This window comes from Chiloscyllium plagiosum, unplaced genomic scaffold, assembly GCF_037043375.1.
Source record: "Chiloscyllium plagiosum isolate Xiang-an unplaced genomic scaffold, Cpla_swu_hap1 HiC_scaffold_13, whole genome shotgun sequence".
Classification (NCBI taxonomy): domain Eukaryota; kingdom Metazoa; phylum Chordata; class Chondrichthyes; order Orectolobiformes; family Hemiscylliidae; genus Chiloscyllium; species Chiloscyllium plagiosum.
This window is the reverse complement of record NW_028270151.1, coordinates 15,372,698-15,397,807: the sequence shown is the minus strand read 5'-3', so window position 1 is coordinate 15,397,807 and position 25,110 is coordinate 15,372,698. Positions and strand designations below refer to the sequence as shown.

Sequence of the window (25,110 nt, the reverse complement as noted above, 5' to 3'; positions counted from 1 at the left end):
GGAGGGGGCAAGTGTGGGGCAGGGGAAAGAGGGCGAGGGCGAGGGCGATTTATTTCCCCTGGTTAAAGCAAGCAATGATCTGATGCTTGAACAGGTAACGGTCACCGACACAACGTAATCTTCCTTCCCTGGCATCTAAGCTCCATGGTGATTTGTAAACAGTTCGGCATCTTCAGCTTTAGTTCCCAATATGTCAATCTTGATTCAATGGCAGAAACCATACTTCTGAGAGAGGCGTCATGGTTTGAGATTCACTCAAGAGATTTAAGCATTTACAGGTCAGCTCAAGGGTTTCAGGGGATTGCTGCAATGTTCAGCGTGAATGTAAAATGTCCTTTGCACAAGTTACAGCTATCAGCAATGTCCTCAGTATCCTGGCCATGTGTTATCCATCAGTCTATATACATTTTGAAAGGAGACTTCTCAAGTCACCTGTTGAATCTTTCTCCATAAACACTGGCGAACACTGCCAGAGATTAAAAGGTTAATCTTCCAAAACACCGAATGCTGCATAAACCATTGATGTGCTCTGCAGCATCCTTGAAATTACAAAAGGTAAGATATAAATGCAAGGCTTTCTTTCTTAACTCATTCTTTCCCTCAAAATTGTGAACGACCATATAAAGGTCTATAAAAATAGGAGAGGCTTATAGAAGGTAGATAACCAACAGCTTTTCTCCACAATAGGGAAGTCTAAAACTAGAAGGCATAGGTTTAAAGGGGAGAGGGGAGAGATACAAAGGGCTCAGAGACACAATTTCATTTCACACCGAGGTTGTGGGCGGCACGGTGGCACAGTGATTAGCACTGCTGCCTCACAGCGCCTGAGACCCGGGTTCAATTCCCGACTCAGGCGACTGACTGTGTGGAGTTTGCCCGTTCTCCCAGTGTCTGCGTGGGTTTCCTCCGGGTGCTCCGGTTTCCTCCCACAGTCCAAAGATGTGCAGGTCAGGTGAATTGGCCATGCAAAATTGCCCGTAGTGTTAGGTAAGGGGTAAATGTAGGGGTATGGGTGGGTTGCGCTTCGGCGGGTCGGTGTGGACTTGTTGGGCCGAAGGGCCTGTTTCCACACTGTAATGTAACCTAATCTAATCTAGTGAATGACTGGAACAGGCTGCCAGAGGTGGTGGCGGAGGGCAATTCAATTTTGTCATTTAAGGAACATTTGGACAGGTACATGGATGGGGTAGGTATGGAGGGATATGGACCAAACACAAGCAAAAGGAACTACATTAATTGCAAAAACAGCAGCATGAACAAGTTGGGCTGAAGGACCTGTATCCATTGTTATAAACCTCTACGACACGATAACTCACTTCTCTCCATCATCCTTCTTCCCAAAACCTCAGGTTTTGAGGACTGAAATTTTATATCTCCAAATTAATCCCTCTTCATCGATTGTGCTGTTTCCAACAATAGCCTGGATTATGAACTTCAACCCTGCTCTGGATTCCCAACAGAATAGTTGGTCGGCAATATTGTGTCCAACTTAGTTTTATTCTGACAGATACAAAGACTGGACCCCTACTCACTGGAGTTAAGAATGAGGGAGGACCTCAGTGAAATGTATAAATTACTGAGTTGGCTAGACTAATGGAGATTATGTTTCTCCTGACTCCGGTGGCCGGGTTGTGGGGGAGGGGGGGGGGGGGGGGGGGGGGAGGGGGTGCAGAATTGGGGGATGGGGATTCCAGAACAAGGATGTCACACTCTCAGAATACGGGATAGGCCATTGCAGACTGAGACGATCTTCAGACGGCAGCGAACCTCTAGAATGCTCTACCACAGAAGGCTACGGAGGCCGAGTCGCTGAATATGTTTTTAAAAAAAAACAAAAGAGCAAACCAACGATTGAAAGAAACAATGAGATAGATTTCTTTCTGATGAAGGGCTTTTGCCCGAAACATCGATTTTCCTGCTCCTCGGAAGCTGCCTGACCTGCTGTGCTTTTCCAGGACGACTCTAATCTAGACTCTGATCTCCACCATCTGCAGTCCTCACTTTCACCTCTCTGGATTAACAGTCCAGTGACAATACCATTAAGACACAGCCTCTCTTGTATCCAATATGTTTATACACAACAGCCTGGGCTCACATCCTTCACATTTCTGTTTTGACTATTTGAATGCATTGGTTCACCTTCCATTACTATCCACCATAAACCGGAGCACAGGAGGACACACTGCTGGCTGTATCTGACTTGACTTTCACCCAACCACTCCCAGTCTGGCAACATCTCGACTTTAAAATACTCCCCTTTCTTTTTAACTTCCTCCTCTGCTGTGCCTCTCCCCATCCTATTGCCCCCCTCTCACCCTCACTCCTGCCAGACCAGCGCATCCTCCATTTCGAAGCTCATCAGCATCCCTCCTTATCGCTCCGGCAATGGCAAACTACACCTTCAGATGCAAAGGCCTCAGGGTCTCAAATTTCCTCTCTTCACCTTTCCGTCTCTTTTCCCCCTCATCATCATTCCTCAAGAACTCCTTAAAACCTCTCTCTTTCATCAAGCCAGTCATAATATCTCAGGGGGTTCTGGGTAAAGGTTTGGTTGACAACGCTCCCATGAGCGCCTTGGATGTTCCATTACTAAAGTTTTCCAAGGCATTAGGCACAGATCATAGCTGGAATACAATGAACAGTTTTGGGACCCTTACCTAAGGAAAGATCTACTGGCACCGGAGACAGTCCAGAGAACGTTCACTAAACTGATGCCTAGTGTGGAGAGACTGTCTTATAAGGAGAGGTTCAGTACGTTGGGTCTGTACTCATTGGAATTTAGAAGATTCTAGAATCATCAAAACGATAAAAAGATCCTTAGGAAATTTAGCAGGGTAGATGCAGGAAGGTTGTTTCCCCTTTCTGGGAGAGTCTAGAGCCAGAGGACGTCATCTCAGAACAGAGGTTTAAGACAGAGATGTGGAGGAATTTCCTCTTGTGGAGACTGATTGCCTGTGGAATTCTTTACTGTCAAGGCTGAGACAGGCAGATTTTAAAATCAGTAATAGAACGGATTTAAAGTTAGGGGAAAAAGGCAGGAAGGTGGACTTTAGAGTTCTCAAATCAGCTATGATCTCATTAATTGGCAGAAAAAGACTCAAAGGGCTGATGAAGGGCTTTTCCCCAAAACGTCGATTTGCCTGCTCCTCAGATGCTGCCGGGTCGGCTGTGCTCTTCCAGCACTACACTCTTGACCCAATGGGCTGAATGGCCGACTTCTGTTCTTATGATCTGATCTTAAAGACATTACCTTTATGGTCAATTTGTTGCCTGGGTGTTTGCAGAAGGTTACCACCCTATAACAACAGGGATGTAATTTGATTTCGTTTCTAACAGGAGGTGGTTGTTTGTGTTTTCAGTTTGCCAAAGCATGGACTCCGCAAGTTAATTTTTAATCTGAGCAGGAAGCTGGGAAATGTGGCCAAGCAGACTGACCCTCTGACTTTGCTCAAAGCACTTTGACATGGCAGATGTGTCTGGTCTCAAAGTAGTGCTGCACCAACCGCAAACTGTTGAAATTGGCACTTCACCCTGACAGCTTTAGGAGATGTTAAGTTACGTCTACTTCAGTCACTATTTTACAGTCAGAGCCACACAATGAAAATAGAACGTTTGCCACAGTCTTCACAGACAATAGTTTTAAAGCCACATTGGTCAGCCAAGGGCAATGACCTGTTAAAACATTTGTGTGTTAACCCAAGTGATACTAAACCTATCCCATGGCTGCATCAATTCATAATGGTCAAAGCAACTAAATATTTGCTTAAAAACTCACATTTGATGTGGATGACAGATGCAAAACATTCTAAAAACAGGCACAAGGATAAAACAAAGCACAAAGTTGCAGTGAATATTTAATTTGATTTGGAAATGCCGGTGTTGGACTGGGGTGGACTAAGTTAAAGAAAAAATCACAACACTAGTCCAACAGGTCTCCTGATGAAGGAGCTGCACTCCGAAAGCTAGTGCTTCCAAATAAACCTGTTGGACTATAACCTGGTGTTGTGTGATTTTTAACTATTTAATTTGGAGGATTTCTTTTCATGCCCCAAATCACAAAATGTTCACACAAGAAAGTGAGAGCACTGGAAATTCACAGCAGGTCAACGTGCAAAAACGAAAGAGAGTGTGTTCACACTTGCACCACAATTTTCAAACAGGCCCACCACAGCTAATTAATTTCTGCAGTCACAGTCATAATGTAGGGAATACGATCTGTGCACAGCAAGATCCCAAAAACACCAGCATCATTTTAATGGCCAGATAAAATGTCTTTTTTTTTTCTTCACACCAAAGTTGGGGGTGGGGGAAAAGAGGAGGAATAAACGTAGACCAGGACACCAGAGAGGACTTCAATTAAACAAAGAAACTGAAGATGCTGGACATTTGAAACAAACAGAATCGAAATTGCTGGAGAAACTCAGCAGGAATAAATAAGATAGAAGCAGGGAGGTTGTTTCCACTAGCAGGTTAAACTAGAATGAGGGGGCATAGCCTCAAAATAAGGGGGAGTAGATTTTCGATTGAGCTGAGGAGGTATTTCTTCACCCAAAGGGTTGTGAATCTGTGAATTCCCTGCCTACTGAAGCAGTTGAGGCTATCTCATTGAATGTTTTGACGGCAAAGATAGATAGAGTTTTGAACAGTAAAGGAATTAGGGGTTATGGTGAGACGGCAGGTAAATGATGCTGAGTCTACGCAAAGATCAGCCATGAACTTGGCGGTGTAGACTCAAGGGACCAGATGGTTCCTATTTCTTACGTAGGTCTGGCAGCATCTATGAAGAGAGAATAGAATGAACAGCGTTTGAGTCCAATAACCCTTCTTCAGAACTAGGTCACCTGCCTCGAAACGGTATCTGTTTTGTCTCCACAGACGCTGCCTGATCTGATGAGTTCCTCCAGCAATTGTTGCTTGAAGAGAATATCCCAGCTCTTCATTCATAGTGCTGTGGGGTCTCTAACCCCACCTGACAGGGGGCAGTTGGGGTCTTGATCGAATGTCTCATCTCAAAGATGCCTTTTCTTACATCAGTACGACACCGGAGGGTCAGTCGCAATATTGGCCTCGGTCTCTGAAGCAGTGCTCACAACCAGATAGTTTTGATTCCAAGGTGAGATCCCTACCCACTGAGCTATGGCCTACGCCCAACAAAACAGGGTGTGGTAAATGCTTGAGGCACAACTTGCCTCATAGTCAAAAGCATTAACCCGCCGTTCTCATCTTCCTAGTGTATTCCTTCCAGCACTTCCTAACTTACATTTCAAACTTCACTTCCCAGTCACATGCAATACACTTGACACGTACAATATATTTTTTCAGGAATACCAGTATTTCTAGGTGTTTCATGGCTGGGAATCCTATAAATGGCACCTTGCCTGAGGAAGGGCTTATGCCCGAAACATCGATTCTCCTGCTCCTCGGATGCTGCCTGACCTGCTCTGCTTTTCCAGCACCGCACTCTCGACTCTGATCTCCAGCATCTGCAGTCCTCACTTTCTCCACCATGCAGAAAGGTCAAATGAAATATCCACCATTGCCAGATGTTATGGACCAGATGCCTTCAGAATATATTAAGCTAGCCAAGACCCTAACTTTTTTTTATTTTAAAGGGCAATGTAAGGGGTTGTGTTCCAGATACAACTCGATTGCTTAAACTAATCGACGTTAAGCTAAACACAATTTACTCATAGACTACAGTTAAAGTACAACAAAAGACTGTAACTCTATTAGAATTAGATTAGATTAGATTCCCTAAAGTGTGGGGACAGGCCCTCCGGCCCAACACGTTCACAGAGACCCTCCAACGAGAAACCCACCCAAACCACCCCCCCCCCCCCAACATTCACCCCTAACTAATGCACCTAACACTATGGGCAACTTAGCACGGCCTATTCACCTGACCTGCACATCTTTGGATTGTGGGAGGAAACTGGAGCACCCAGAGGAAACCCACGCAGACAGGGGGAGAATGTGCGAACTCCACACAGACAGTTCCCTGAGATTGGAATCGAACCTGGGTCCCTGTTGCTGTGAGGCAGCAGTGATTAGATTACTTACAGTGTGGAAACAGGCCCTTCGGCCCAACAAGTCCACACCGACCCGCCGAAGCGTAACCGACCCAGACCCATTCCCCTACATTTATCCCTTCACCTAACACTACAGGCAATTTAGCATGGCCAATTCACCTGACCTGCACATTTTTGGACTGTGGGAGGAAACCGGAGCACCCGGAGGAAACCCACGCAGACACGGGGAGAATGTGCAATGTGCAAACTCCACACAGTCAGTCGCCTGAGGCGGGAATTGAACCCGGGTCTCTGGTGCTGTGAGGCAGCAGTGCTAACCACTGAGCCACCGTGCCGCCCCTTATGCTTATCAAAATAATATAGTCATTATTGCTAATCAGCTGTTACAGTGTAGAAACATCCCATAAACACACTCTTGGCAAATTGTAAATTCGAAAGAAAAGATTGCCTGACCTGCAGCTCTCTGATCCAGGAGGAAAGAAAACCAGAAGACAATTCAGAGAGAGCGTAACAGCAAGATAGCATCACGTAAAAGAGTGAGAGTGAGCGAGAAAACGACAGAAGCAGCCAGGAGAGATTTACAGCCGTCCAACACTGCTGCGATCGCAGCAACAACTGCTAAATGCCAAAAATAAATATCCGAGTTAGGTGGGAGTTTCAGCACACCCATTCAGGCCACTTCCATTGTTCCAACTTTAAAATAAAACACCCAAAGCTTTACATGTTGTTTATCTTCTTGCAGACCACTTGACACCTATCCCATAATCTCTCCGAGAGAAATCAGGACAAAACACACCTCTTAAAACCACACTAATGTCACACAGGCACCTTCATTATTAGAGAGAGCAGGGATTTAACAAAAGTCAAATTCAAATGAAATTCAGCATCTGCAGTATTTATATGTTGCATTGATCTGAAATGATTTTTATTCAGAATAAATTCAGCCACAGGACAGGGATCATTTCTTGTGGGTTCAGCTCTGTTCAGAGATGCATCGTGGTCAAAAGAGCCTTTGGCTTCAAATTTTTACACTTGCAACTTTTTATTACTTGGCCCTGGGTTTCTTCAATTATTTCTGGCCACCTTCTTTACTCCTTTCCCATGGGTTTCCCGCTGGTGTGAAGGAATCAGAGGTGCCCGTCCTTTTGCATGAAGCAAGGAAACGCGTTCTCCACCTTCCTTTTGACACTGAACGTTACGTCACACTGAAAGTTAAGTGGCACCTCAGCTTCGCCCCCCAGAGCTGCCTTTATTGCAGCTAGGGATGCCACCTTGTGGTTGCTGCAATCCTTCACAACCTTATTCTGGTTCACATCCTGGGCAATAGCTGCAAATGCCCAGAATCACCAGTGTCATCTACATAAGTGCAGGAAGCCATCTTTGTCAGCCATCTTGATTTTGTACCACTGGCTCAAACAGTTGAGTCCATTTCCTGGGTTGTTTTTGTACAATTTGTTTCCTTATCTTTGTTAGATTCACATTCTAACTCCAACCCAACTAGATTCCAAATAGAGACTTCCAACCTTCAGGTTAGAATTCCAATCAACACACTCCCAAGTAAACTCTGTCATAGCCTTTGACAACAAAACACAGCGACAAAATCAATATGCTAACACATCAATCAAAAGCAAATGCAGCAATATTGTGGATCGCACTGCAAATTCTGGGTAGCGTAACTCATAAATAATGACTATAACCCCTGTTGCAATATAAATCATCACAAGCTCTAAAACACAGCATGAGATGAGATATTGTGAATTGATTCAAAATTTTCTTTCATGGAAATGGAGTATGAAATGTTAGAACAGATTAACTTCTCTGAAAAAATGCTATAAATGATATTTAAAACATATTTATAAATTGGATGCATGCAACAAGCATTCTATGGTTGTTTTTCAAAAATACTTAATTTGTAAAATTTTCAAAAAATACATTACAAACATTTCCGATCAGAAATTACAGAAAAAATAAAATTAAACTTTTCTACATACAGTGCATTCACTCTGAAGTGCCTCAATACAACTGCACTATTCTTAAATGACCAAAATATATATTCTAATACTTAGTCTGCACATCATCAGCTTGCCAACTTTGATCCATGCTACTGTCCCGTTTCACACATTCGGTTGGTTCATATGCTCTTTGAAGTTAAAATGCTATTTTAACTGGTCAATTATTGGCAAGTGTGGATTGGGCTCCTTGAAGAGCTGAGCTCAAAGTTTCCATCTTCAAATAAAGATGGGGGGGGGAGGGGAAAGGGGAGATGGGGGGGTGGGGGAAAGGGGAGATATAGGGGGGGGAAGGGGAGATGGGAGGGGAAAAGGGGAGAGTGAGGCTGGAGGGGAGAGTGAGGCTGGAGGGGGGGAGAGCGAGGCTGGGGGGGGGGGGGGGGGAAGAGCGAGGCTGGGGGGGGGGGGGGGGGGGGGGGGAGAGAGCGCGAGGCTGGGGGGAGGTGGGGAGAGAGCGCGAGGCCGGGGGGAGGGGGGGAGAGAGCGAAGCTGGGGGGGGGGGAGAGAGAGCGAGGCTGGGGGGGGGGATGGGGGGGAGAGAGCGCGAGGCTGGGGGGGGGGGGGGGGGAGAGAGCGCGAGGCTGGGGGGGGAGGGGGGGGGAGAGGAGAGCGAGGCTGGGGGGGGGGGGGAGAGAGCAAGGCTGGGGGGGGGGGGGAGAGAGAGCGAGGCTGGAGGGGAGAGCGAGGCTGGAGGGGAGAGGGGGGGAGAAGGGGGGATGGGGGGGGGGAAGGGGGGGGGAAGGTGGGGGCAGAAGGGGGCAGAAGGGGGCAGAAGGGGGCAGAAGGGGGCAGAAGGGGGGGGGAAAAGGGGAGAAAGCAGGCCGTTGTGGAGATGATTGCACACTTCTTCAGTTTAACACAGGCCCTGAAATTCTGCTCAGGGAGAGCATTCTTCAGTTTTCCCAATGTACTGTCAGAGAGACTCCAGCCAAACCTCCCAGAGAACCTAGCATTCCCATCCCTCCAGAATTTCAGGGCCCTGAAATGTAATCCTAGTCGCCAGTCACTGTGGATTTGAGTAAGGGAGTCAGAGGGTTCACTGTACTCACCTTCCAAAAGCAAACATGCAAGCTACTTAATATTACATACCAGACAAGCAACCAGAATCCAGGAATTCAATTTTCAAAATGGCAGGCAATAAAACAGAATTCAATAAATCTGACTAATTAATAGGCTAGCGAAAGGAAAATGATCAAAACTGTTGTATAAATCAAGTGATTAATTAGCAGCCATCAGAGACAGGACACGTTGTCAGATCTATACATGACTGCAGTCTCTCAACACGTCGCAAGCTCAATGCTCCGTGAAGCAGTCTAGCAGTCAGTTGGAAAAACAAGTGTGATACACAAGGCCAGCAAAGAGCCAAAGGGAAGGTTCGTGCCTGGTTAAGGCACAAAACATAGCCTTGCTAGTGTTGTCCAGACACAGGCACCAGGTTATAAAAAAAATTAATCTTTTACTTTGGGACTACTTCCACCTGCAACCAAAACAAATTTACTCAGTAGGATTTGCTGAGAATTCAGTCCTGGGTCTCAAACCAATCCCCATCTCGTTAAGGTACATCCAAATGCCAACTAATTCTGTCGCTACCCAATTAAGGCTCTTGTCTTACTGGGATAGTGTCATTACCTCTGTACCAGGAGTTCAAGTCCCACCTCCTCCAGAGTGCACTGTAACACAACTATACATGGCGATATCTATTGTGCTCCCTCCAACAGCTCTGTCAGGGTAACATAGTTTAAACCAGCTCTTCATCACCTCCTCAAATAGAAGGTTAAAAACAAACATGCCTTACCATCAATGTCCACATCCCACACAAAGATCTCGCAATGGTACCTTAAAGCAATAACCACAGCTTAATGGCAGCTTCCCCTACTAGTTGCCCTCAGGAGATACATTTATTGTTTGAACAGTGATCTGGAGGGAAAAAAAAATCGGACAGAGACACAGTTTACTGAAAATGGAAGAATCACTCACCTGCAACATGCAGCTGAGGCCATAAACTAAAGGGCGATGCTGCGGACACGAATGGAAATCCGAGAAGGCCGATTGCACTGGGCTCATCACTACAGCGGGAGCAGCGGGACTGGGAGCAGCCAGTGAAGCGTTATTTGGTCCAATGATCATGTGAGGGGAGTGTGCAGGAACAAGGTTTGTCGAGTTTTCACTCAGAAGAACAGAAAGCCTCCTGGCACAGAAATAGGCAAGGCGACGGGATAAATAAGCCGATTGAACAAACTCTTCAGAATACTGAAAGAAAGAAAAGGATTATTGGGGAGATCTTGCAGTACAAGGCCTTTTGCAGTTATCAAGACCTATTTTGTGCATCCTATCCTACTCCTATGAAAAGCAGCAGCCTCAAGTTGGGTTCCAGTCCAATCCATCAGACCCGTTAGATATAGGAGTACAAGTAGGTCATTCAGCCCACACAAAGTCTGCCCCATCAATTAATGAGACCATGATAATCCTCAACTCCACATTCCTGCCTCATCCCTACAACCCATGATTCATTTACTGTTTAAAAATCTGTCTCAGTTTTGTGCATGCTAAAAACAAACCCAGCCTTGACAACGCTCTGCAGTAAAGAATTCCACAGATTCCCTACCCTCTGAGAAAAGAAATTCCTACTCATCTCAGTTTTAAATGGGCGAGACCTTATTCTGAGATTATATCCGCTGGTCCTAAATTCTCCCACAAGGGGAAGCGTCCATACTGTCACAGCGTTATACGGCACAGAAACACACCCTTCGGTCCAACTCGTCCATGCCAACTAAGTTTACCAAATTAAATGTGTCCCACTTAACTATGTTTGGCCCATATCCCTCTAAACCTTCCCAATTCATGTACCCATCCAAATGTCTTTTAAATATTGGGACTGTACCTGCAGCTACCACTTCCTCTGGTGGCTTATTCCACATACAGACCACCATGTGTGGAGAAAAGTTACCCCTCAGGTACTTTTTAAATCTTCCTTCTGTCCCCCTAAAAATATCCTTCCACATTCTCAACTCACTCACCCGATGGAAAAGGTCTTTGCTTATCATCTTGTCTGTGCCCCTCACGATTTTATAAACCTCTATAAGGTCACCCCTCAAACTCCTGCACTCCAGGTGAAATAAGTCCCAGCCTATCCTTATAACTTAAACCCTCCATTCCTGGCAACATCCTGGTAGATCCTTTCTGAATTCTCTCCAGTTTAATAACATCCTTTATATTGTAGGGCAACCAGAACTGTACACAGGATTCCAGCAGGGGCCTCACCAACGTGCTGTACAACCTCAACATGACGTCCCGTCTCCTATACTCAATGGTCTGAACAATGAAGGTAAGCATGCTAAATGCCTTCTTAACCACCCTGTGTTGCAACTTTCAAGGAACTATGGACCTGAACACCTAGGGGGGTCTGTTCTAAAACACTACCCAGACTCCTACCATTAATTGTATAGGTTATGCCCCTGTTTGTTTTACCAAACTGCAATGCTTGCATTTAACTAAATTAAACTCTATCTGCCACTCCTCAGCCCATTGGCCCAACTGATCTAGAACCCTTTGTAATCTTAGGTATCCTTCTTCACTGTCAAATATACCACCAATTTTGGCGTCACCCGCAAACTTACTAACCATGCCTCCTAAATTCTCCAAATAGTTCACACAAATTACAAACAAAAGTGGACTCAACACTGGTCACAGGCCCCTATTCTAAAATACAACTCTCAACCACCACTCTCTGTCTCCAACATCAAGCCAATTTTGTACCCAACTGGCAAGTTCTCTCTGAATCCCATGTGCTAACTTTACTAATTAGTCTTTCACACGGAACCTTGTCAAAGGCTTTAATAAAGTCTATATAGACAGCATCTACCGCTCTGCCCTTTTCGGTTATGTAATCAAAAAACTCAATCAAGTCAGTGAGACACAATTTTCCATGCACAAGGCCATGCTGACTATCCCTAATCAGTCCCTGCCTCTCCAAAAGCATGTAAATCCTCTCTCTCAATCCTCTCCAACAATTTATCCACCACAGATCAAACTCCTCGGTCTATAATTCCCAGGCTTCTCCTTACAACTTCTCAAATAAAGACACGACAAAAGCCACCCTCCAGTCCTCTGGTACCTCATCTATGTCGATAGATGATGCAAACATCTCCAGTAGGAGTCCCACAATTGCTTCCCTAACTTCCCACAATGTCCTGGGATACACTTGATAAGGTCCTGGAGATTTATCCACCTTTATGCTTAAAAGACCTCCAGCACTTTCTCTGCTGTAATGTGGACTGTTTACAAGACATCATTATTTACCAGAGTTCCATAGTCTCCATTTCTCTCTCTACAGTAAAAACTGACGTGAAGTATTCATTTAGTATCTCTCCCATCTCTTGTGGCTCAATGCATAGACGACTTCCTTGATCTTTAAGGTGCCCTATTCTTTCCCCAGTTGTTCTTAAAGTACTGTCAAGTCCTCTAAGATCTTACAGGTTTCCGTGGGTTGCCTCTCATTCTTCTAAACTCCAGTGAGTACAACAAGCCCAATATATTCATCCTCCTCACATTAGAAAGTCCCTTCAAACCCAGGTTCAACTTGGTGAACCTTCGCTGGGCTTCTCGGATGCCACTACATCTTCGCTTAGATAGGAGGACCAGAACTGTTCAGGGTATTTCAGTTCTAGTCTGGTCCAAACAAAACAGTGTGTAGCCATGAATCAAGCAAGATAGCTATAATGGAGAAGACTCAGAAAAGATTAGGCCAATTCCCGCCTTGTATATCACTCTATGGATGTAGGGTACGGCTACAGGATGAATACATAAAAGACTAATATCCAGAGAGCACTAGTTCAAATCTAGCCACGGCCATTTGTGAAATGAAACATTTTAAAAATCAAAACTGGAAATAAACATTTAGTAAATAGGACTATAAAGCTGTAAAGACGTAACAATCCAAATAGATCACTTAGATTTGTTCAGGAACGAAACACGCCACACTTACTCACATTCACCCATATATTAAAATCCAGGAATGCATTCCCCAGTGGCATTAGGGATCGAGACTAAACATTTCTAGACTAAATGGACCAAGCATTTCAATGCAGCAACTTTCCAAAAACAATTAGGGATGGGGAACGAATGCTAGCAAGTGGAAGAATAACTTTTTAAAAATGTACTGATACCAGCTTCACACGAGCCATTCTCAACACTCAGCCAGCCCAGCAAGATACTCAGTTACAGGTTCAGGAGTTCACAAAGTCAGCCCACACCAGTTTCTCCAGACAATGCTGGGCTTGTGTGATGCACATATCTTAAAGAAGTGCTTTGAGATTATAATCTGTCAGTGTTGAAGGACAGATTCTAGTACCGTATCTTATTGCAGCTCGACAAAATGAACTGCAGATTGCAGAGCCATGTCTTCAACCACTTTGGGTGTACAATATATTCTTAGATGATCTCAGTTTCACAATAATGATGGCAATTGTTATCATTTTCATATTTTTATTATATCTGAAAAGGAGAAACAGATCAAGAATTACAGCATTGGGCAATTATAAAAGTTGCCAGTTTCCAAACTGCCTTTTGCACAAGAAATGGATCAAGCTGCTTAATGATTAAAACAGTGGAGCGTGGCAGCTTGCTAGAAAAACACCACTTGATCGTGATTCAAAGCTCTGGAATAACTTTAACCTATTCCAAAAAAAAAACAAAAGGTCATACCACCTAAGAAGCTGTAATGAGTCTATCTGCTATAATTAAACTATGTCAAGTTTAGCAAACGAGCAGATGATAATGCACGAAAAGGTCTCCTGTGTCTTTGTTCCGATTGAAATCTGGAGTACAATCACAAAAGTACAATAGCGAAGTTCAAGTAATGCAAGGTGGCAGTGGAGAAGGGAGTAGATGTGAATGTGGTGCCAATCAAGCGGGCTGCTTTCTCCTGGGTGGTATCAAGCTTGAGCGTTGTTGGAGCTGCAGCCAACCAGGCAAGCGAGGAGTACTCCACCACACTCCTGACTTGTGCCTTGTAGGCGATGCCAAGTTTTGGGGAGTCAGGAGGTAAGTTACTCATTAAAATATAACATTATAGCACAGAAACAGGCCCTTCAGCCAAGATTTCTGCACTGACCAATTACTATTCTAAATGCATCCCATCTCCTTGCACATGGTCTGCATCCCTCTATTCCTTGCCTGTTCATGTGTCTGTCTATTGTATCTACTTCTACCATCTCCCTTGGCAGCGTATTCCAGGTACCTCCTACCTTCTGCAAAAAAAAACTTACCTCACACATCTCCTTTAAACTTGCCCTCTCTCACCTTAAACCATATCCCCTAATATTTGGGAGAAGACTCAGATTATCCACCCTATCCACAACTCTCATAACTTTATGTATTTCTGTCAGGTCACCCCTCAGCTTCCACAGTCTAGTCTGTCCAATCTTTCCTTATAGCTAACACAGTCAAATTCAGGCAACATCCCAGTCAACATCTTTTGCACCCTCTCCAAAGCCTCCACAGCCTTCCTATTGTGTGGCAACCAGAACTGCACATAATATTCCAAATGCGGCCTGACTAAAAGTTTTACACAGTCACATCATGACTTGCCAACTTTTATGCTCAATGCCCTGACCAATGAAGGCAAGCATGCCCTATGCCTTCTTTACCACCTTATCAACTTGAGTGACCTCTTTCAGGGAGCTATTGACTTGTATCCCAGGTAAAAACAAGGGCTGCAGATGCTGGAAACCAGATTCTAGATTAGAGTGGTGCTTTTGCCCGAAACGTCGATTTTCCTGCTCCTCAGATGCTGTCTGAACTGCTGTGCTTTTCCAGCACCACTCTAATCTAGAATCCCAAGATCCCAGTCTATAACAATGCTCTTAAGGGTCCTGCCATTTACTGAATACTATCCACTTGCAATTGACTCCCAATGAGTTTCTTTGATGGCTACAGCATTGGAGTTCCATGTACTTGTCCAGGCTCTAAGTTCATTTGCTTTATTTTTTATACTCACTGCATTAAAATAAATACACTTCAGACTACCAGCCCTTCCATGTTCACTAATCTGACCTTGTCTGTTCTTCCTACTGGACTCACTCAGTACTCCGAGCCTCTGACTTACTCTTATAGCCACCATATTTACATGGCAATTTCACGTGAATGTGGACAAGCTAGACTTGTATCCATTGGAGTTTAAGAGAGAGTGAGAGGCAACTCAAAACACAAGGTCCTGAGGAATCTAAACAGGTATATGCGGAAGGAAAGAGAGAAAAATGGAGAACTACATCTCACAATTTAAAAATAAGGGGCGATCTACTTAAGACAGAGATGAGGAGATTTTTATTTCTCACAGAGGATTGTGAAAACATTTTGGAACTCTTTTCCTCAGAAGCTAATAGAAGCAGAGTAATTGAATATTTGTAAGGTAGAAGTTGACTGATTCTTGATAAGTAAGGGTGGGTGTACAGATGCATAAATCTCCACAGCCTGATGAGATGCATTTCAGGCTGCTATGGAAGGCAAGGGAGGAGATTGCTGGGGTCCTGGTGGATATATTTAGTAGTTTACTGACCACTGGTGACGTGCCGGAATACTGGAGGATAGCTAATGTTCCTAAGAAGGGCAGTATGGATAACCAGGTAATTATAGACCAGTCTGATGCCAGTGGCAGGGAAGTTATTGGAAAAAGTTCAACATATAGGATTAATCAATAATTGGAAAGGCAGAGACTGATTGGAATCGAAGCACAGTTTCTGTCTGACTAATTTAATTGAGGTTTTTGAGAAAGTGACTAAATATATTGATGAGGATAGTACAATTGGTGTAGTTTACATGGACTTCAGAAAGGCCTTTGACAAGGTCCCACATGGAAGGTTGTTCCAACAAGACAGACCTCATGGGATCGAAGGCAAGCTGGCAAAATGGATCCAAAACGAACTCACAAATGGGAGGCAAAGGGCGATGATGGAGGGTTGCTTTTGCGATTGAAAGCCTGTACCCAGTAGTGCATCACAGGGAACGGTGCTGGGACTCTTAATGTTTGTTATGTACATTAACAACTTGGGTGTGAAAGTAGAAAGTACATTTTGAAAATGTGCAGATGACATGAAAATTGGGGGTGCAGTTGATAGTGAGTAGGATTGGCTCAGGCTACAGTTCGATGTTGATCAGCTGATAAATTGGGCAGAGCAATGTCAGATAGACCTTAATTCTTATATGTATGAGGTGATGTACTGTGGGGGGCCTAATAAGGAAAGGACATACATAATGAATGGTAGATCCCTACACCTTAGTGTACGAGTGCATATATCCCTGAAGCTGTCAGCACAGATAGACATGGTGGTGAAGAAAGCACATGGGATGCTTCCCTTCATTAGCCAGGGCATAGAATATAGGAGCAAGGAAGTCTTGTTACAACTTGTAAAGCATTGGTTGGGCCACAAATGGGATACGGTGTGCAGTCCTGGTCACCACACTTTCAGAAGGACATAATTGTACTGGAGAGGGTGCAGAGCAGGTTCACCAGGATGTTCTGAAGGAAGGTCACTGGATCCGAGAAATGTTAACTCCGATTTCTGTCCTAAGATGCTGCCAAACCTGCTGAGGTTTTCCAGCAATTTCTGTTTTTGTTCACCAGAATGTTGCCTGAGATGAAAAGTCTCAGTTATGAGAAGAAACTGGATATGTTAGGTTTGTTTGCATTGAACACTTGAGGCTGAGGAGGGAATCTGATTGAGGGATACAATATTGTGAGAGGCACAGACAATGTAGATTGTGAGAATCTTTTTGCCATGGCATACCTGTCTAAGACCAGAGAGCGCAGGTTTAAGGCAAGGACTAAGAAGATTAGAGACGACCTGAGGAAAAATATTTCCCCCAGAGGGTGGTAATAAATTGGAACATATGCCTAGGGGAGTAGTGGAGGCAAGTCCTCTAACAACATTTGAGCAGCATCTGGATGAGCACTTGAAATGCCAGGCCACAGTAGGCTGTGGAGAAAGTGGGGATCAGAGTCGACAAGAGTGATGCTGTAAAAGCACAGCCAATCAGGCAGCATCTGAGAAGCAGGAGAATCGATGTTTCAGGCATAAGCCCTTCATCAGGAACGGACCAAGTGCAGGTAAACGAGATTAGTGTAGCTTGGTGTTCATTGGTCAGAATAGACATGATGGACCAAAGGGCCTGCTTTTACCCTTGTAAACTGAAAGTTAAAACTTCTTCAACCCTGTCCCCATCAAAGAGCTTAGGATAGGCACAGTACACGGCCTGACATATAATAAGGTTGCATCTACTCTTTTAAACTGAATGCCACCTCCCCTGTCCCCATCTCACATCAGTGATGGAAGAAGTGAACATTTAAGGTGTTGGATGAGTGTCACTCAAGTGGGCAACTTTGTCCTGGATAATGGTGAAAGCTTCAAAAACTACTGGAGCTGCACTTATCTGGGAAAGTAGAGCATATTCCATCACACTCCCAACCTAAGTCTTGGAGATGTCTCGCAACTTTTCATGGTTTACCTTCTATCGGTGTTTGCCCATCAGTAAGTTCTCTATAGGCCTAAGTGTATCCTTTTGTAATTGAATGAATGATAATGGAGTCTACAATGGTGGCAACAGTGGTTAGCACTACTGCCTCAGTATCAGGGACCCAGCTGCAATTCCACTCTTGGATGGAGTGTGCGCATTCTCCCCATGTCTGCGTGGGTTTCCTTCGGGTGCTTCGGTTTCCTCCCACAGTCCAAAGACGTGCAGGTTAGGTGGATTAGCCATGGGAAATGCCTTTTTGGGGATGGGATGCTCTTCGGAGGATCAGCGTGGATTCAATGGGCCAAAAGGCCTACTTCCACACTGTTATGATTCTGTGAGATACCGGCTCTACACCTCCAAGTTGGGCCTGTGTCAATTTATAAATAATCATTATGCAAGTACCCAACAAAGGATTCCAAAAGAACACAAAGCAATAGCTCAAAATTAAAGACTTGTCTCGTTATTTTCAGCTCATCAAAAGGTCAAGGTTGTCACTACTGGGAAATGGAACTCATTAGCTGCTGCAGCCATCACTCTCAGATCAGAACAGCACTGGATTTTTGAGCATACAGTATTCCACTCTTTCCTAACAAGAGCATGTGGTACTTCAAAGAACATCAATTTCCAAGACTAATCACCTACGTGACACCCCACACACACCCCGCCCCCCCACCCCCCCCCGGTAAGACTCTCAGCCATTGATAAATGAGGAACAGATTGGTAATTAATTCCAAACTACAATCAAAGTAAACTTCCAAACTCAGCTGATATAGAACCGAAATCTTCAAGTGGAGTTTTTTGAAGAAGTAACAAAGAGGATTGATGAGGGCAGAGTAGTAGATGTGATCTATTTGGACTTCAGTAAGGCATTCAACAAGGTTCCCCATGGGAGACTGGTTAGCAAGGTTAGATCTCATGGAATGCAAGGAGAACTAGCCATTTGGATACAGAACTGACCCAAGATAGAAGACAGAGGATGGTGTTGGACGGTTGTTTTTCAGACTGGAGGCCTGATACCAGTGGTGTGCTGGGTCCACTACTTTTCGACATTTATATAAATGATTTGAATGTGAACATAGGCGGTATATAGTTAGTAAGTTTTCAGATGACACCAAAATTGGAGGTGTAGTGGACAGCAAAGAAGGTACCCTCAGACCATAACAGGATCTTGACCAGATGGACCAATGGGCTAAGGAGTGGCAGATGGAGTTTAATTTAGATAAATGAGAGGTGCTGCATTTTGGAAAAGCAAATCAGAGCAGGACTTGCACACTTAATGGCAAGATCCTATGGAGTGTTGCTGGAGAAAGAGACGTTGGAGTGCAGGCTCATAGCTCCTTGAAAGTAGAGTCACAGGTAGATAGGATGGTGAACGTGGCATTTGGTATGCTTTCCTTTATCGGTCAGAGCATAGAGTATTGGAGTTGGGAGGTCATGTTGCGGCTGTACAGGACATTTGTTAGGCCGCTTTTGGAATATTGCGTGCAATTCTGGTTTCCTTCCTATCAGAAGGATGTTGTGAAACTTGAAAGGGTTCAGAAATGATTTACAACGATGTTGCCAGGGTTGAGCTATAGGGAGAGGCTGAACAGGCTGGGGCTGTTTTCCCTGGAGCGTCGGAGGCTGAGGGGTGACCTTATAGAGATCTATAAAATCATGAGGGGCATGGGTAGGATAAATAGACAAGGTCTTTTCCCTGGCGTGGAGGAGTCCAGAACTAGACGACATAGGTTCAGGGCGAGTGGGGAAAGATTTAAAAGGGACCTGAGGGGCAACTTTTTCATATAGAGGGTGGTGCACGTATGGAGGAAGAGGTGGAGGCTGGTACAATTACAACTTTTAAAAGGCATCTGGATAGGTATATAAATAGGAAGGGTTTAGAGGGATATGGGCCAAGTGCTGGCAAATGGGACTAGATTAGGTTGGAATATCTGGTCAGCATGGATGAGTTAGACCGAAGGGTCTGTTTCCATGTTGTATATCTCTATGACTTTGGAGAAGAAGTTTTCAATCCTACGCATTGTGCTGGATTCAATCCCAGATGTGAAAGGCCTATGCAAACCCACAATAGCAACCCACTGTTGAGTGAATAGGTCTATAGACTACAGCATGGAGGTAATCTTGGAGTTGGATTAAATATTGCAGGATCGAAGGGGGTGAAACCCCTGAAGAGGTTGTCAAAAAGTTATCCTTCTATAGTAGAAGTGTAAGTATCAATGAATTTGCATCATTTGAAGACAGACATTAACAGGGTAGGAGAGTGGCTCATTAGTGAGCACTGCTGCCTCACAACACCAGGAACCCAGGTTCAATTCCAGCCTGGGGCGACTGTCTGTGTGGGTTTCCTCCAGGTGCTGTGGTTTCCTCCCACAGTCCAGAGATGTGCAGTTTAGGGTGGATTGGCCATGCTAAATTACCCATAGTGTTCCGGGATATGCAGGCTAGATGGATTAGCCATGGGAAATGCAGGGTTACAGAGAGAGAGTTGGGAGCTTGATCCAGATGGGATGCTCTTCAGAGGATCAGTGTGGACCTGATAGGCTGAATGTCCAGATTCCACACTGTTGGATTCTATTCTCTCGGACAACTGCAATTCATATGTACTATTCTTCAAACAACAATTGTATGTGTGGAATCTTTCATTAAAAGAGACAAAGGATAAATATTTATTTTACTGACCTGAAGCATCAATGGCAACAGCATCTTAAGGAGTTCGTCATCTGCCGGTCTGACCTTTTCCAGCACATCCAGAATCCAGGTTAAATATTCGTGTCTCTCCAACATCCCATCCTACAACATGACATGCAAACTAGTTAAAGCGAGTTTCTTTTCCTTGTTCTTCAGTCAGTAAATCAACATATACCCTTTTCTGGAAAGCCAACCAACCGTGATCCCAACATTTCTAATGCCTGAAAGAATTTTTCCTGCAGTACTGTTGAGCGTATTAACAATCACTAAACTACAAAAGATTTATCGCAGAGCATTGCTCAATGCCAAGCGTGATATAACAGTTTCTCAGAAGAGAAGTATACAAAAACATTATGGAAATGAAAATGTAGCAATATTAATAACCTAAGATCAAACCTTTCTGATGACAAATTTAATAACTGTCCTCCTTAGCAATGTTGTTTGAAGAAAAAAAATTATAGGTGCATCTTAAGCTGTTGAATTTAACTGATAGCCTTGGCAGGAGCAACAAGACAACCAGACTGTCATTTGATGCAAACACAGATTAATTAGCACCCAGTTACACATTCTTGTTGAGATGGGTACTTCTTGAACTGTCGACATTGGCAAGGAGACGTTTGCAAGAGTTGTAAAGCAAGTGCGACCTTGAAAGTTAGAATACCAGTCTTGGAACGAAAAGAAGTAAATCCACTCACTGGTGCTGAGGTCAATAGAACAAAGCAAAATGCAAAGAACTGCAGATACTGGAAATCTGAAACAAAAATAGAAATTGCTGGAGAACCTCAACAGACAATCAAGGTATTATTCAATGTATAATTTCAGTTACATCACACTGTAAATTTTTGCTATAAATTCTGTGCCTTACAATTGTGTCCTCCACAGTCACCTGATGAAGGAGCGTCGCTCCGAAAGCTAGTGTGCTTCCAATGAAACCTGTTGGACTATAACCTGGTGTTGTGCGATTTTTAACTTTGTACACCCCAGTCCAACACCGGCATCTCCACATCATCACCTCAGCAGGTCTGGCAGCATGGATCGGATCAGATCGAATTGGATTGAATTTGTTGTCACGTGTACAGAGGCATCGTGAAAAGCTTTGTCTTGCGAGCAATACAGGCAAATCACAGAGTTAAGTAGCATAGATAGTAAATAATAGGTAAACAGCGGCAAAAACAAAAACACAGGTCCAGATGAATGTTAAGAATTTGAGAGTCCATTCAGTATTCTGAGAGAAGCAGAGACAATGCCTCAATTCCAGTTATCTTTAAGCAGAACTGGCAAAGTCATAGATGTCAACTCTGCTTCCCTCACTATGGGTGCTGCAAGATCTGCTGAGCTTCTCCAATAATTTCTGTTTTTGTTTCAGATTTCCCACATCCAACAGTTCTTTGCTTTTTCTTATTGAGTGATTTCAACAGGTTTGGAAAAGTAGAGTTGATACACTTAAATGATGTAGCACTTGATGATGTATTTTAGATTTGAAACCAAGTCACTACAAACACAAAGATGTTGCATGACCTTTCTTTTAAATACAAAGAAGATATCAGAAAACACCTTGCAATTCATGTTTGGTTGGACTGCACCTGGAATACTGTATGCAATTTTGGTCTTAACTCAAGAAAGATATTATTGCCAGAAGAAATGCAATGAAGGTTCACTTGACTCGTTGGCGAGATGTCAGTACAGTCCTATGAAGAGGACTTGGGCAAACTGGACCTAGGTTTTCTGAAATTTCGAAGACTATCCGCAGCTCCCCCAATCTTTGTGCGTCATCTGCAAACTAAGTCAAACCACCTATATTCTCCTCCAAATCATTTAGATTAGATTAGATTCCCTTCAGCCTAACAAGTCCACACCGACGCTCTGAAGAGTAACCCGCCCAGGCCCATTTCCCTCTGACTAATTTACCTATCACTATGGGCAATTTAGCATGGCCAACTCATCTGACCACATCTTTGGACTGTGGGAGGAAACCCACACAGACACAGAGAGAACATGCAAACTCCACACAGACATCGCCCGAGGCTGGAATTGAACCAGGGACCTTGGTGCTGTGAGGCAGCAGTGCTAACCACTGAGCCACCATGCCACTTGTATATATTACAAACAACAGGGGTTCCAGAACTGGTCCCTGCAGAACACCACTACTCACAGATCTCCAGTCAGAAAAACACCTTTTCACCACCACACTCTATTTAGTTCTGTATCTATCATAGTAGTTCATCTCAGACCCCATGTGACTTCAACATTTGTACCTCATGAAAGGCCTTACGAAAACCCATACAGACAACATCCACCACTTTTCCCTCAATTTCTCAATAACTTCAAATCAAGTTTGAGAGACACGACATGCCCTGCACTAAGCCATTCTGCCTATAACCAATAAGTCCGTGCTTTTCGAAATGTGAGTAAATGTTATCCCTAAGAATCTTCTCCAATAATTTCCCTGCTACTGAGACAAGGCTGTAATTTCTCGGATTATCCCTGTCACCCTTCTTAAAGGACAACGTCGGCTATTTTCCAGTCCTCTGGAATCTCACCTGTAATGAAAGAGGATACAAATATTTTGTATAAGGCCCCAGCAATTTCCTTCCCCGTCTCCCCCAGCGTTCTACACTTTCACCCTCCCTGGGTGTACAACGCTGCCAGATGCAGTGCAACTGCTTTCACAAGAGGCCATCCCCCAACAGTATCCAAAACTGTATACCCTGTTTGAGGGGGGAATGGTTACAAGCTCTCCTGCACAGCCTGCCTACGCTTACACATCTTCCTGGTGGTTACCTAACTCTTCTCTGTCTATGTAGTTCTTACTGATGGTGTGACCAGCTTGCTAAATGTGCTATCCAGGACACTGGACAGCGCGGTGGCTCAGTGGTTAGCACTGCTGCCTCACAACACCGGGGACCCGGGTTCCATTCCAGCTTCGGGTGACTATCTGTATGGCGTTTGCACATTCTCCCAGAGTCTGCATAGGTTTCCTCCGGGTGCTCCGGTTTCCTCCTACAATCCAAAGATGTGCAGGTTAGGTGAATTGCCCATAGTGTAGGTTACTAGTAGGCAATGGGTCTGGGTGGGTTACTCTTTAGAAGGTTTGTGCAGATATGTTGTTCCACACTATAGGAATTCTAATTCTAATTCGCAGCCTCATGGATGGTCCATAGGGAGTCCAGCTACAGCTCCAGGTGCTCCAAGCGGTAAATCAGGAGTTCTAGCTGAACACACTTCCTGCATATGGAGTTGCCATGGAGACTGGAAGTGTTCCTGAATTCCCACATATCGCAGGAGGGGCATTCCACGTGGCCAAGTTTGCCTGCCATTGTGAACCTTATCAACTAAATCAACCTGATCAACAACAGACAATAAACCAGGAATGGATTACACAACCTTACTCACTTGTTACCAACTCCAATCTCTCACTCCTGCCATGTAGTTTGGTGCTTGTCAGTGGGCATTGACATGAAGGGCTCATTTCTATGCCATATGACTCGATAACCTATTTTCAATTATTCTTCGCTCAGACGATGGTGAATCTTTGGAACTCCCTGTCCCTGAGGGCTGTGAAAGCTCAGTCATTAAGTACGTTTAAGGTAACAATTGGGAGGTTCCTGATTAAACATGGTGTTAGGGAATGGGGATAGTTTGGGAAGAAGTAACTGAACTGTTTAATCACTTAAGTTTTAATAGAATAGAATTTGAGTATATTTAAGACTGAGATAGATAGGTTCTTGAGTATCAAAGAGATCAAGGGTTATGGGGAGAAAGCGGGAGAATGGAGTTGAGAAACTTATCAGCCATGATTGAATGGCGGAGCAGACTCGATGGGCTGAATGGCCGAATTTCTGATCCTGGGTCCTGTGATCTTATAGAATAGAATAGAATAGAATATTGTTTTAAGGCACAGAGATGACATTCAGCCCAGTTCTACTATCTAGTACTTTCCCCATATCCATGCACACCATTTCTAACCAAATAATCACCCAATGTCCTCTGGAATGCTTCAATTGAACCTGCCTCCACCAAACTTCCAGGCAATACATTGCATGCTCTTGTTATTCACTGAAAAATGTCCTAAATAGGATATAAGAAGTCAGTTGCAAACCATTTTACAAAGGAGTCTGTATATTGAAACTTTAAATGTATTTTGAGGGGACAGTTGCATCAAGACATAGGACATTCTAAGTATTGCCATTAATATAAGGCTGCTCGCAGGTTCAGAGGAAGTATAATCCCAACTACTAGGTTGACAGGGGAATACTACAGCAAATACTGCAACAAGAGATATTGCATAAATGTAGAGAGCATTGAGAAAGGAAAGGAAGGGCGAAAGGAAAGGAAGGGCGAAAGGAAAGGAAGGGCGAAAGGAAAGGAAGGGCGAAAGGAAAGGAAGGGCGAAAGGAAAGGAAGGGCGAAAGGAAAGGAAGGGCGAAAGGAAAGGAAGGGCGAAAGGAAAGGAAGGGCGAAAGGAAAGGAAGGGCGAAAGGAAAGGAAGGGCGAAAGGAAAGGAAGGGCGAAAGGAAAGGAAGGGCGAAAGGAAAGGAAGGGCGAAAGGAAAGGAAGGGCGAAAGGAAAGGAAGGGCGAAAGGAAAGGAAGGGCGAAAGGAAAGGAAGGGCGAAAGGAAAGGAAGGGCGAAAGGAAAGGAAGGGCGAAAGGAAAGGAAGGGCGAAAGGAAAGGAAGGGCGAAAGGAAAGGAAGGGCGAAAGGAAAGGAAGGGCGAAAGGAAAGGAAGGGCGAAAGGAAAGGAAGGGCGAAAGGAAAGGAAGGGCGAAAGGAAAGGAAGGGCGAAAGGAAAGGAAGGGCGAAAGGAAAGGAAGGGCGAAAGGAAAGGAAGGGCGAAAGGAAAGGAAGGGCGAAAGGAAAGGAAGGGCGAAAGGAA

General features: G+C 44.3%; 1 protein-coding gene across 1 annotated transcript in view; it reads right to left on the bottom strand.

Moving 5' to 3' along the window:
* Positions 1 to 9,494: 9,494 nt before the first annotated feature.
* Positions 9,495 to 25,110, bottom strand: part of LOC148148247 (mediator of RNA polymerase II transcription subunit 12-like protein) — a 120,256-nt gene continuing 104,640 nt past the window's right edge. Inside the window, exons 7-9 of the mRNA XM_087993928.1 lie at positions 20,228 to 20,338; positions 10,016 to 10,288; positions 9,495 to 9,515 (exon numbers count right to left, since the gene is read on the bottom strand). Coding sequence (XP_087850054.1) covers positions 9,495 to 9,515; positions 10,016 to 10,288; positions 20,228 to 20,338 — 405 coding nt within the window. The remainder of the gene's footprint in view (positions 9,516 to 10,015; positions 10,289 to 20,227; positions 20,339 to 25,110) is intronic.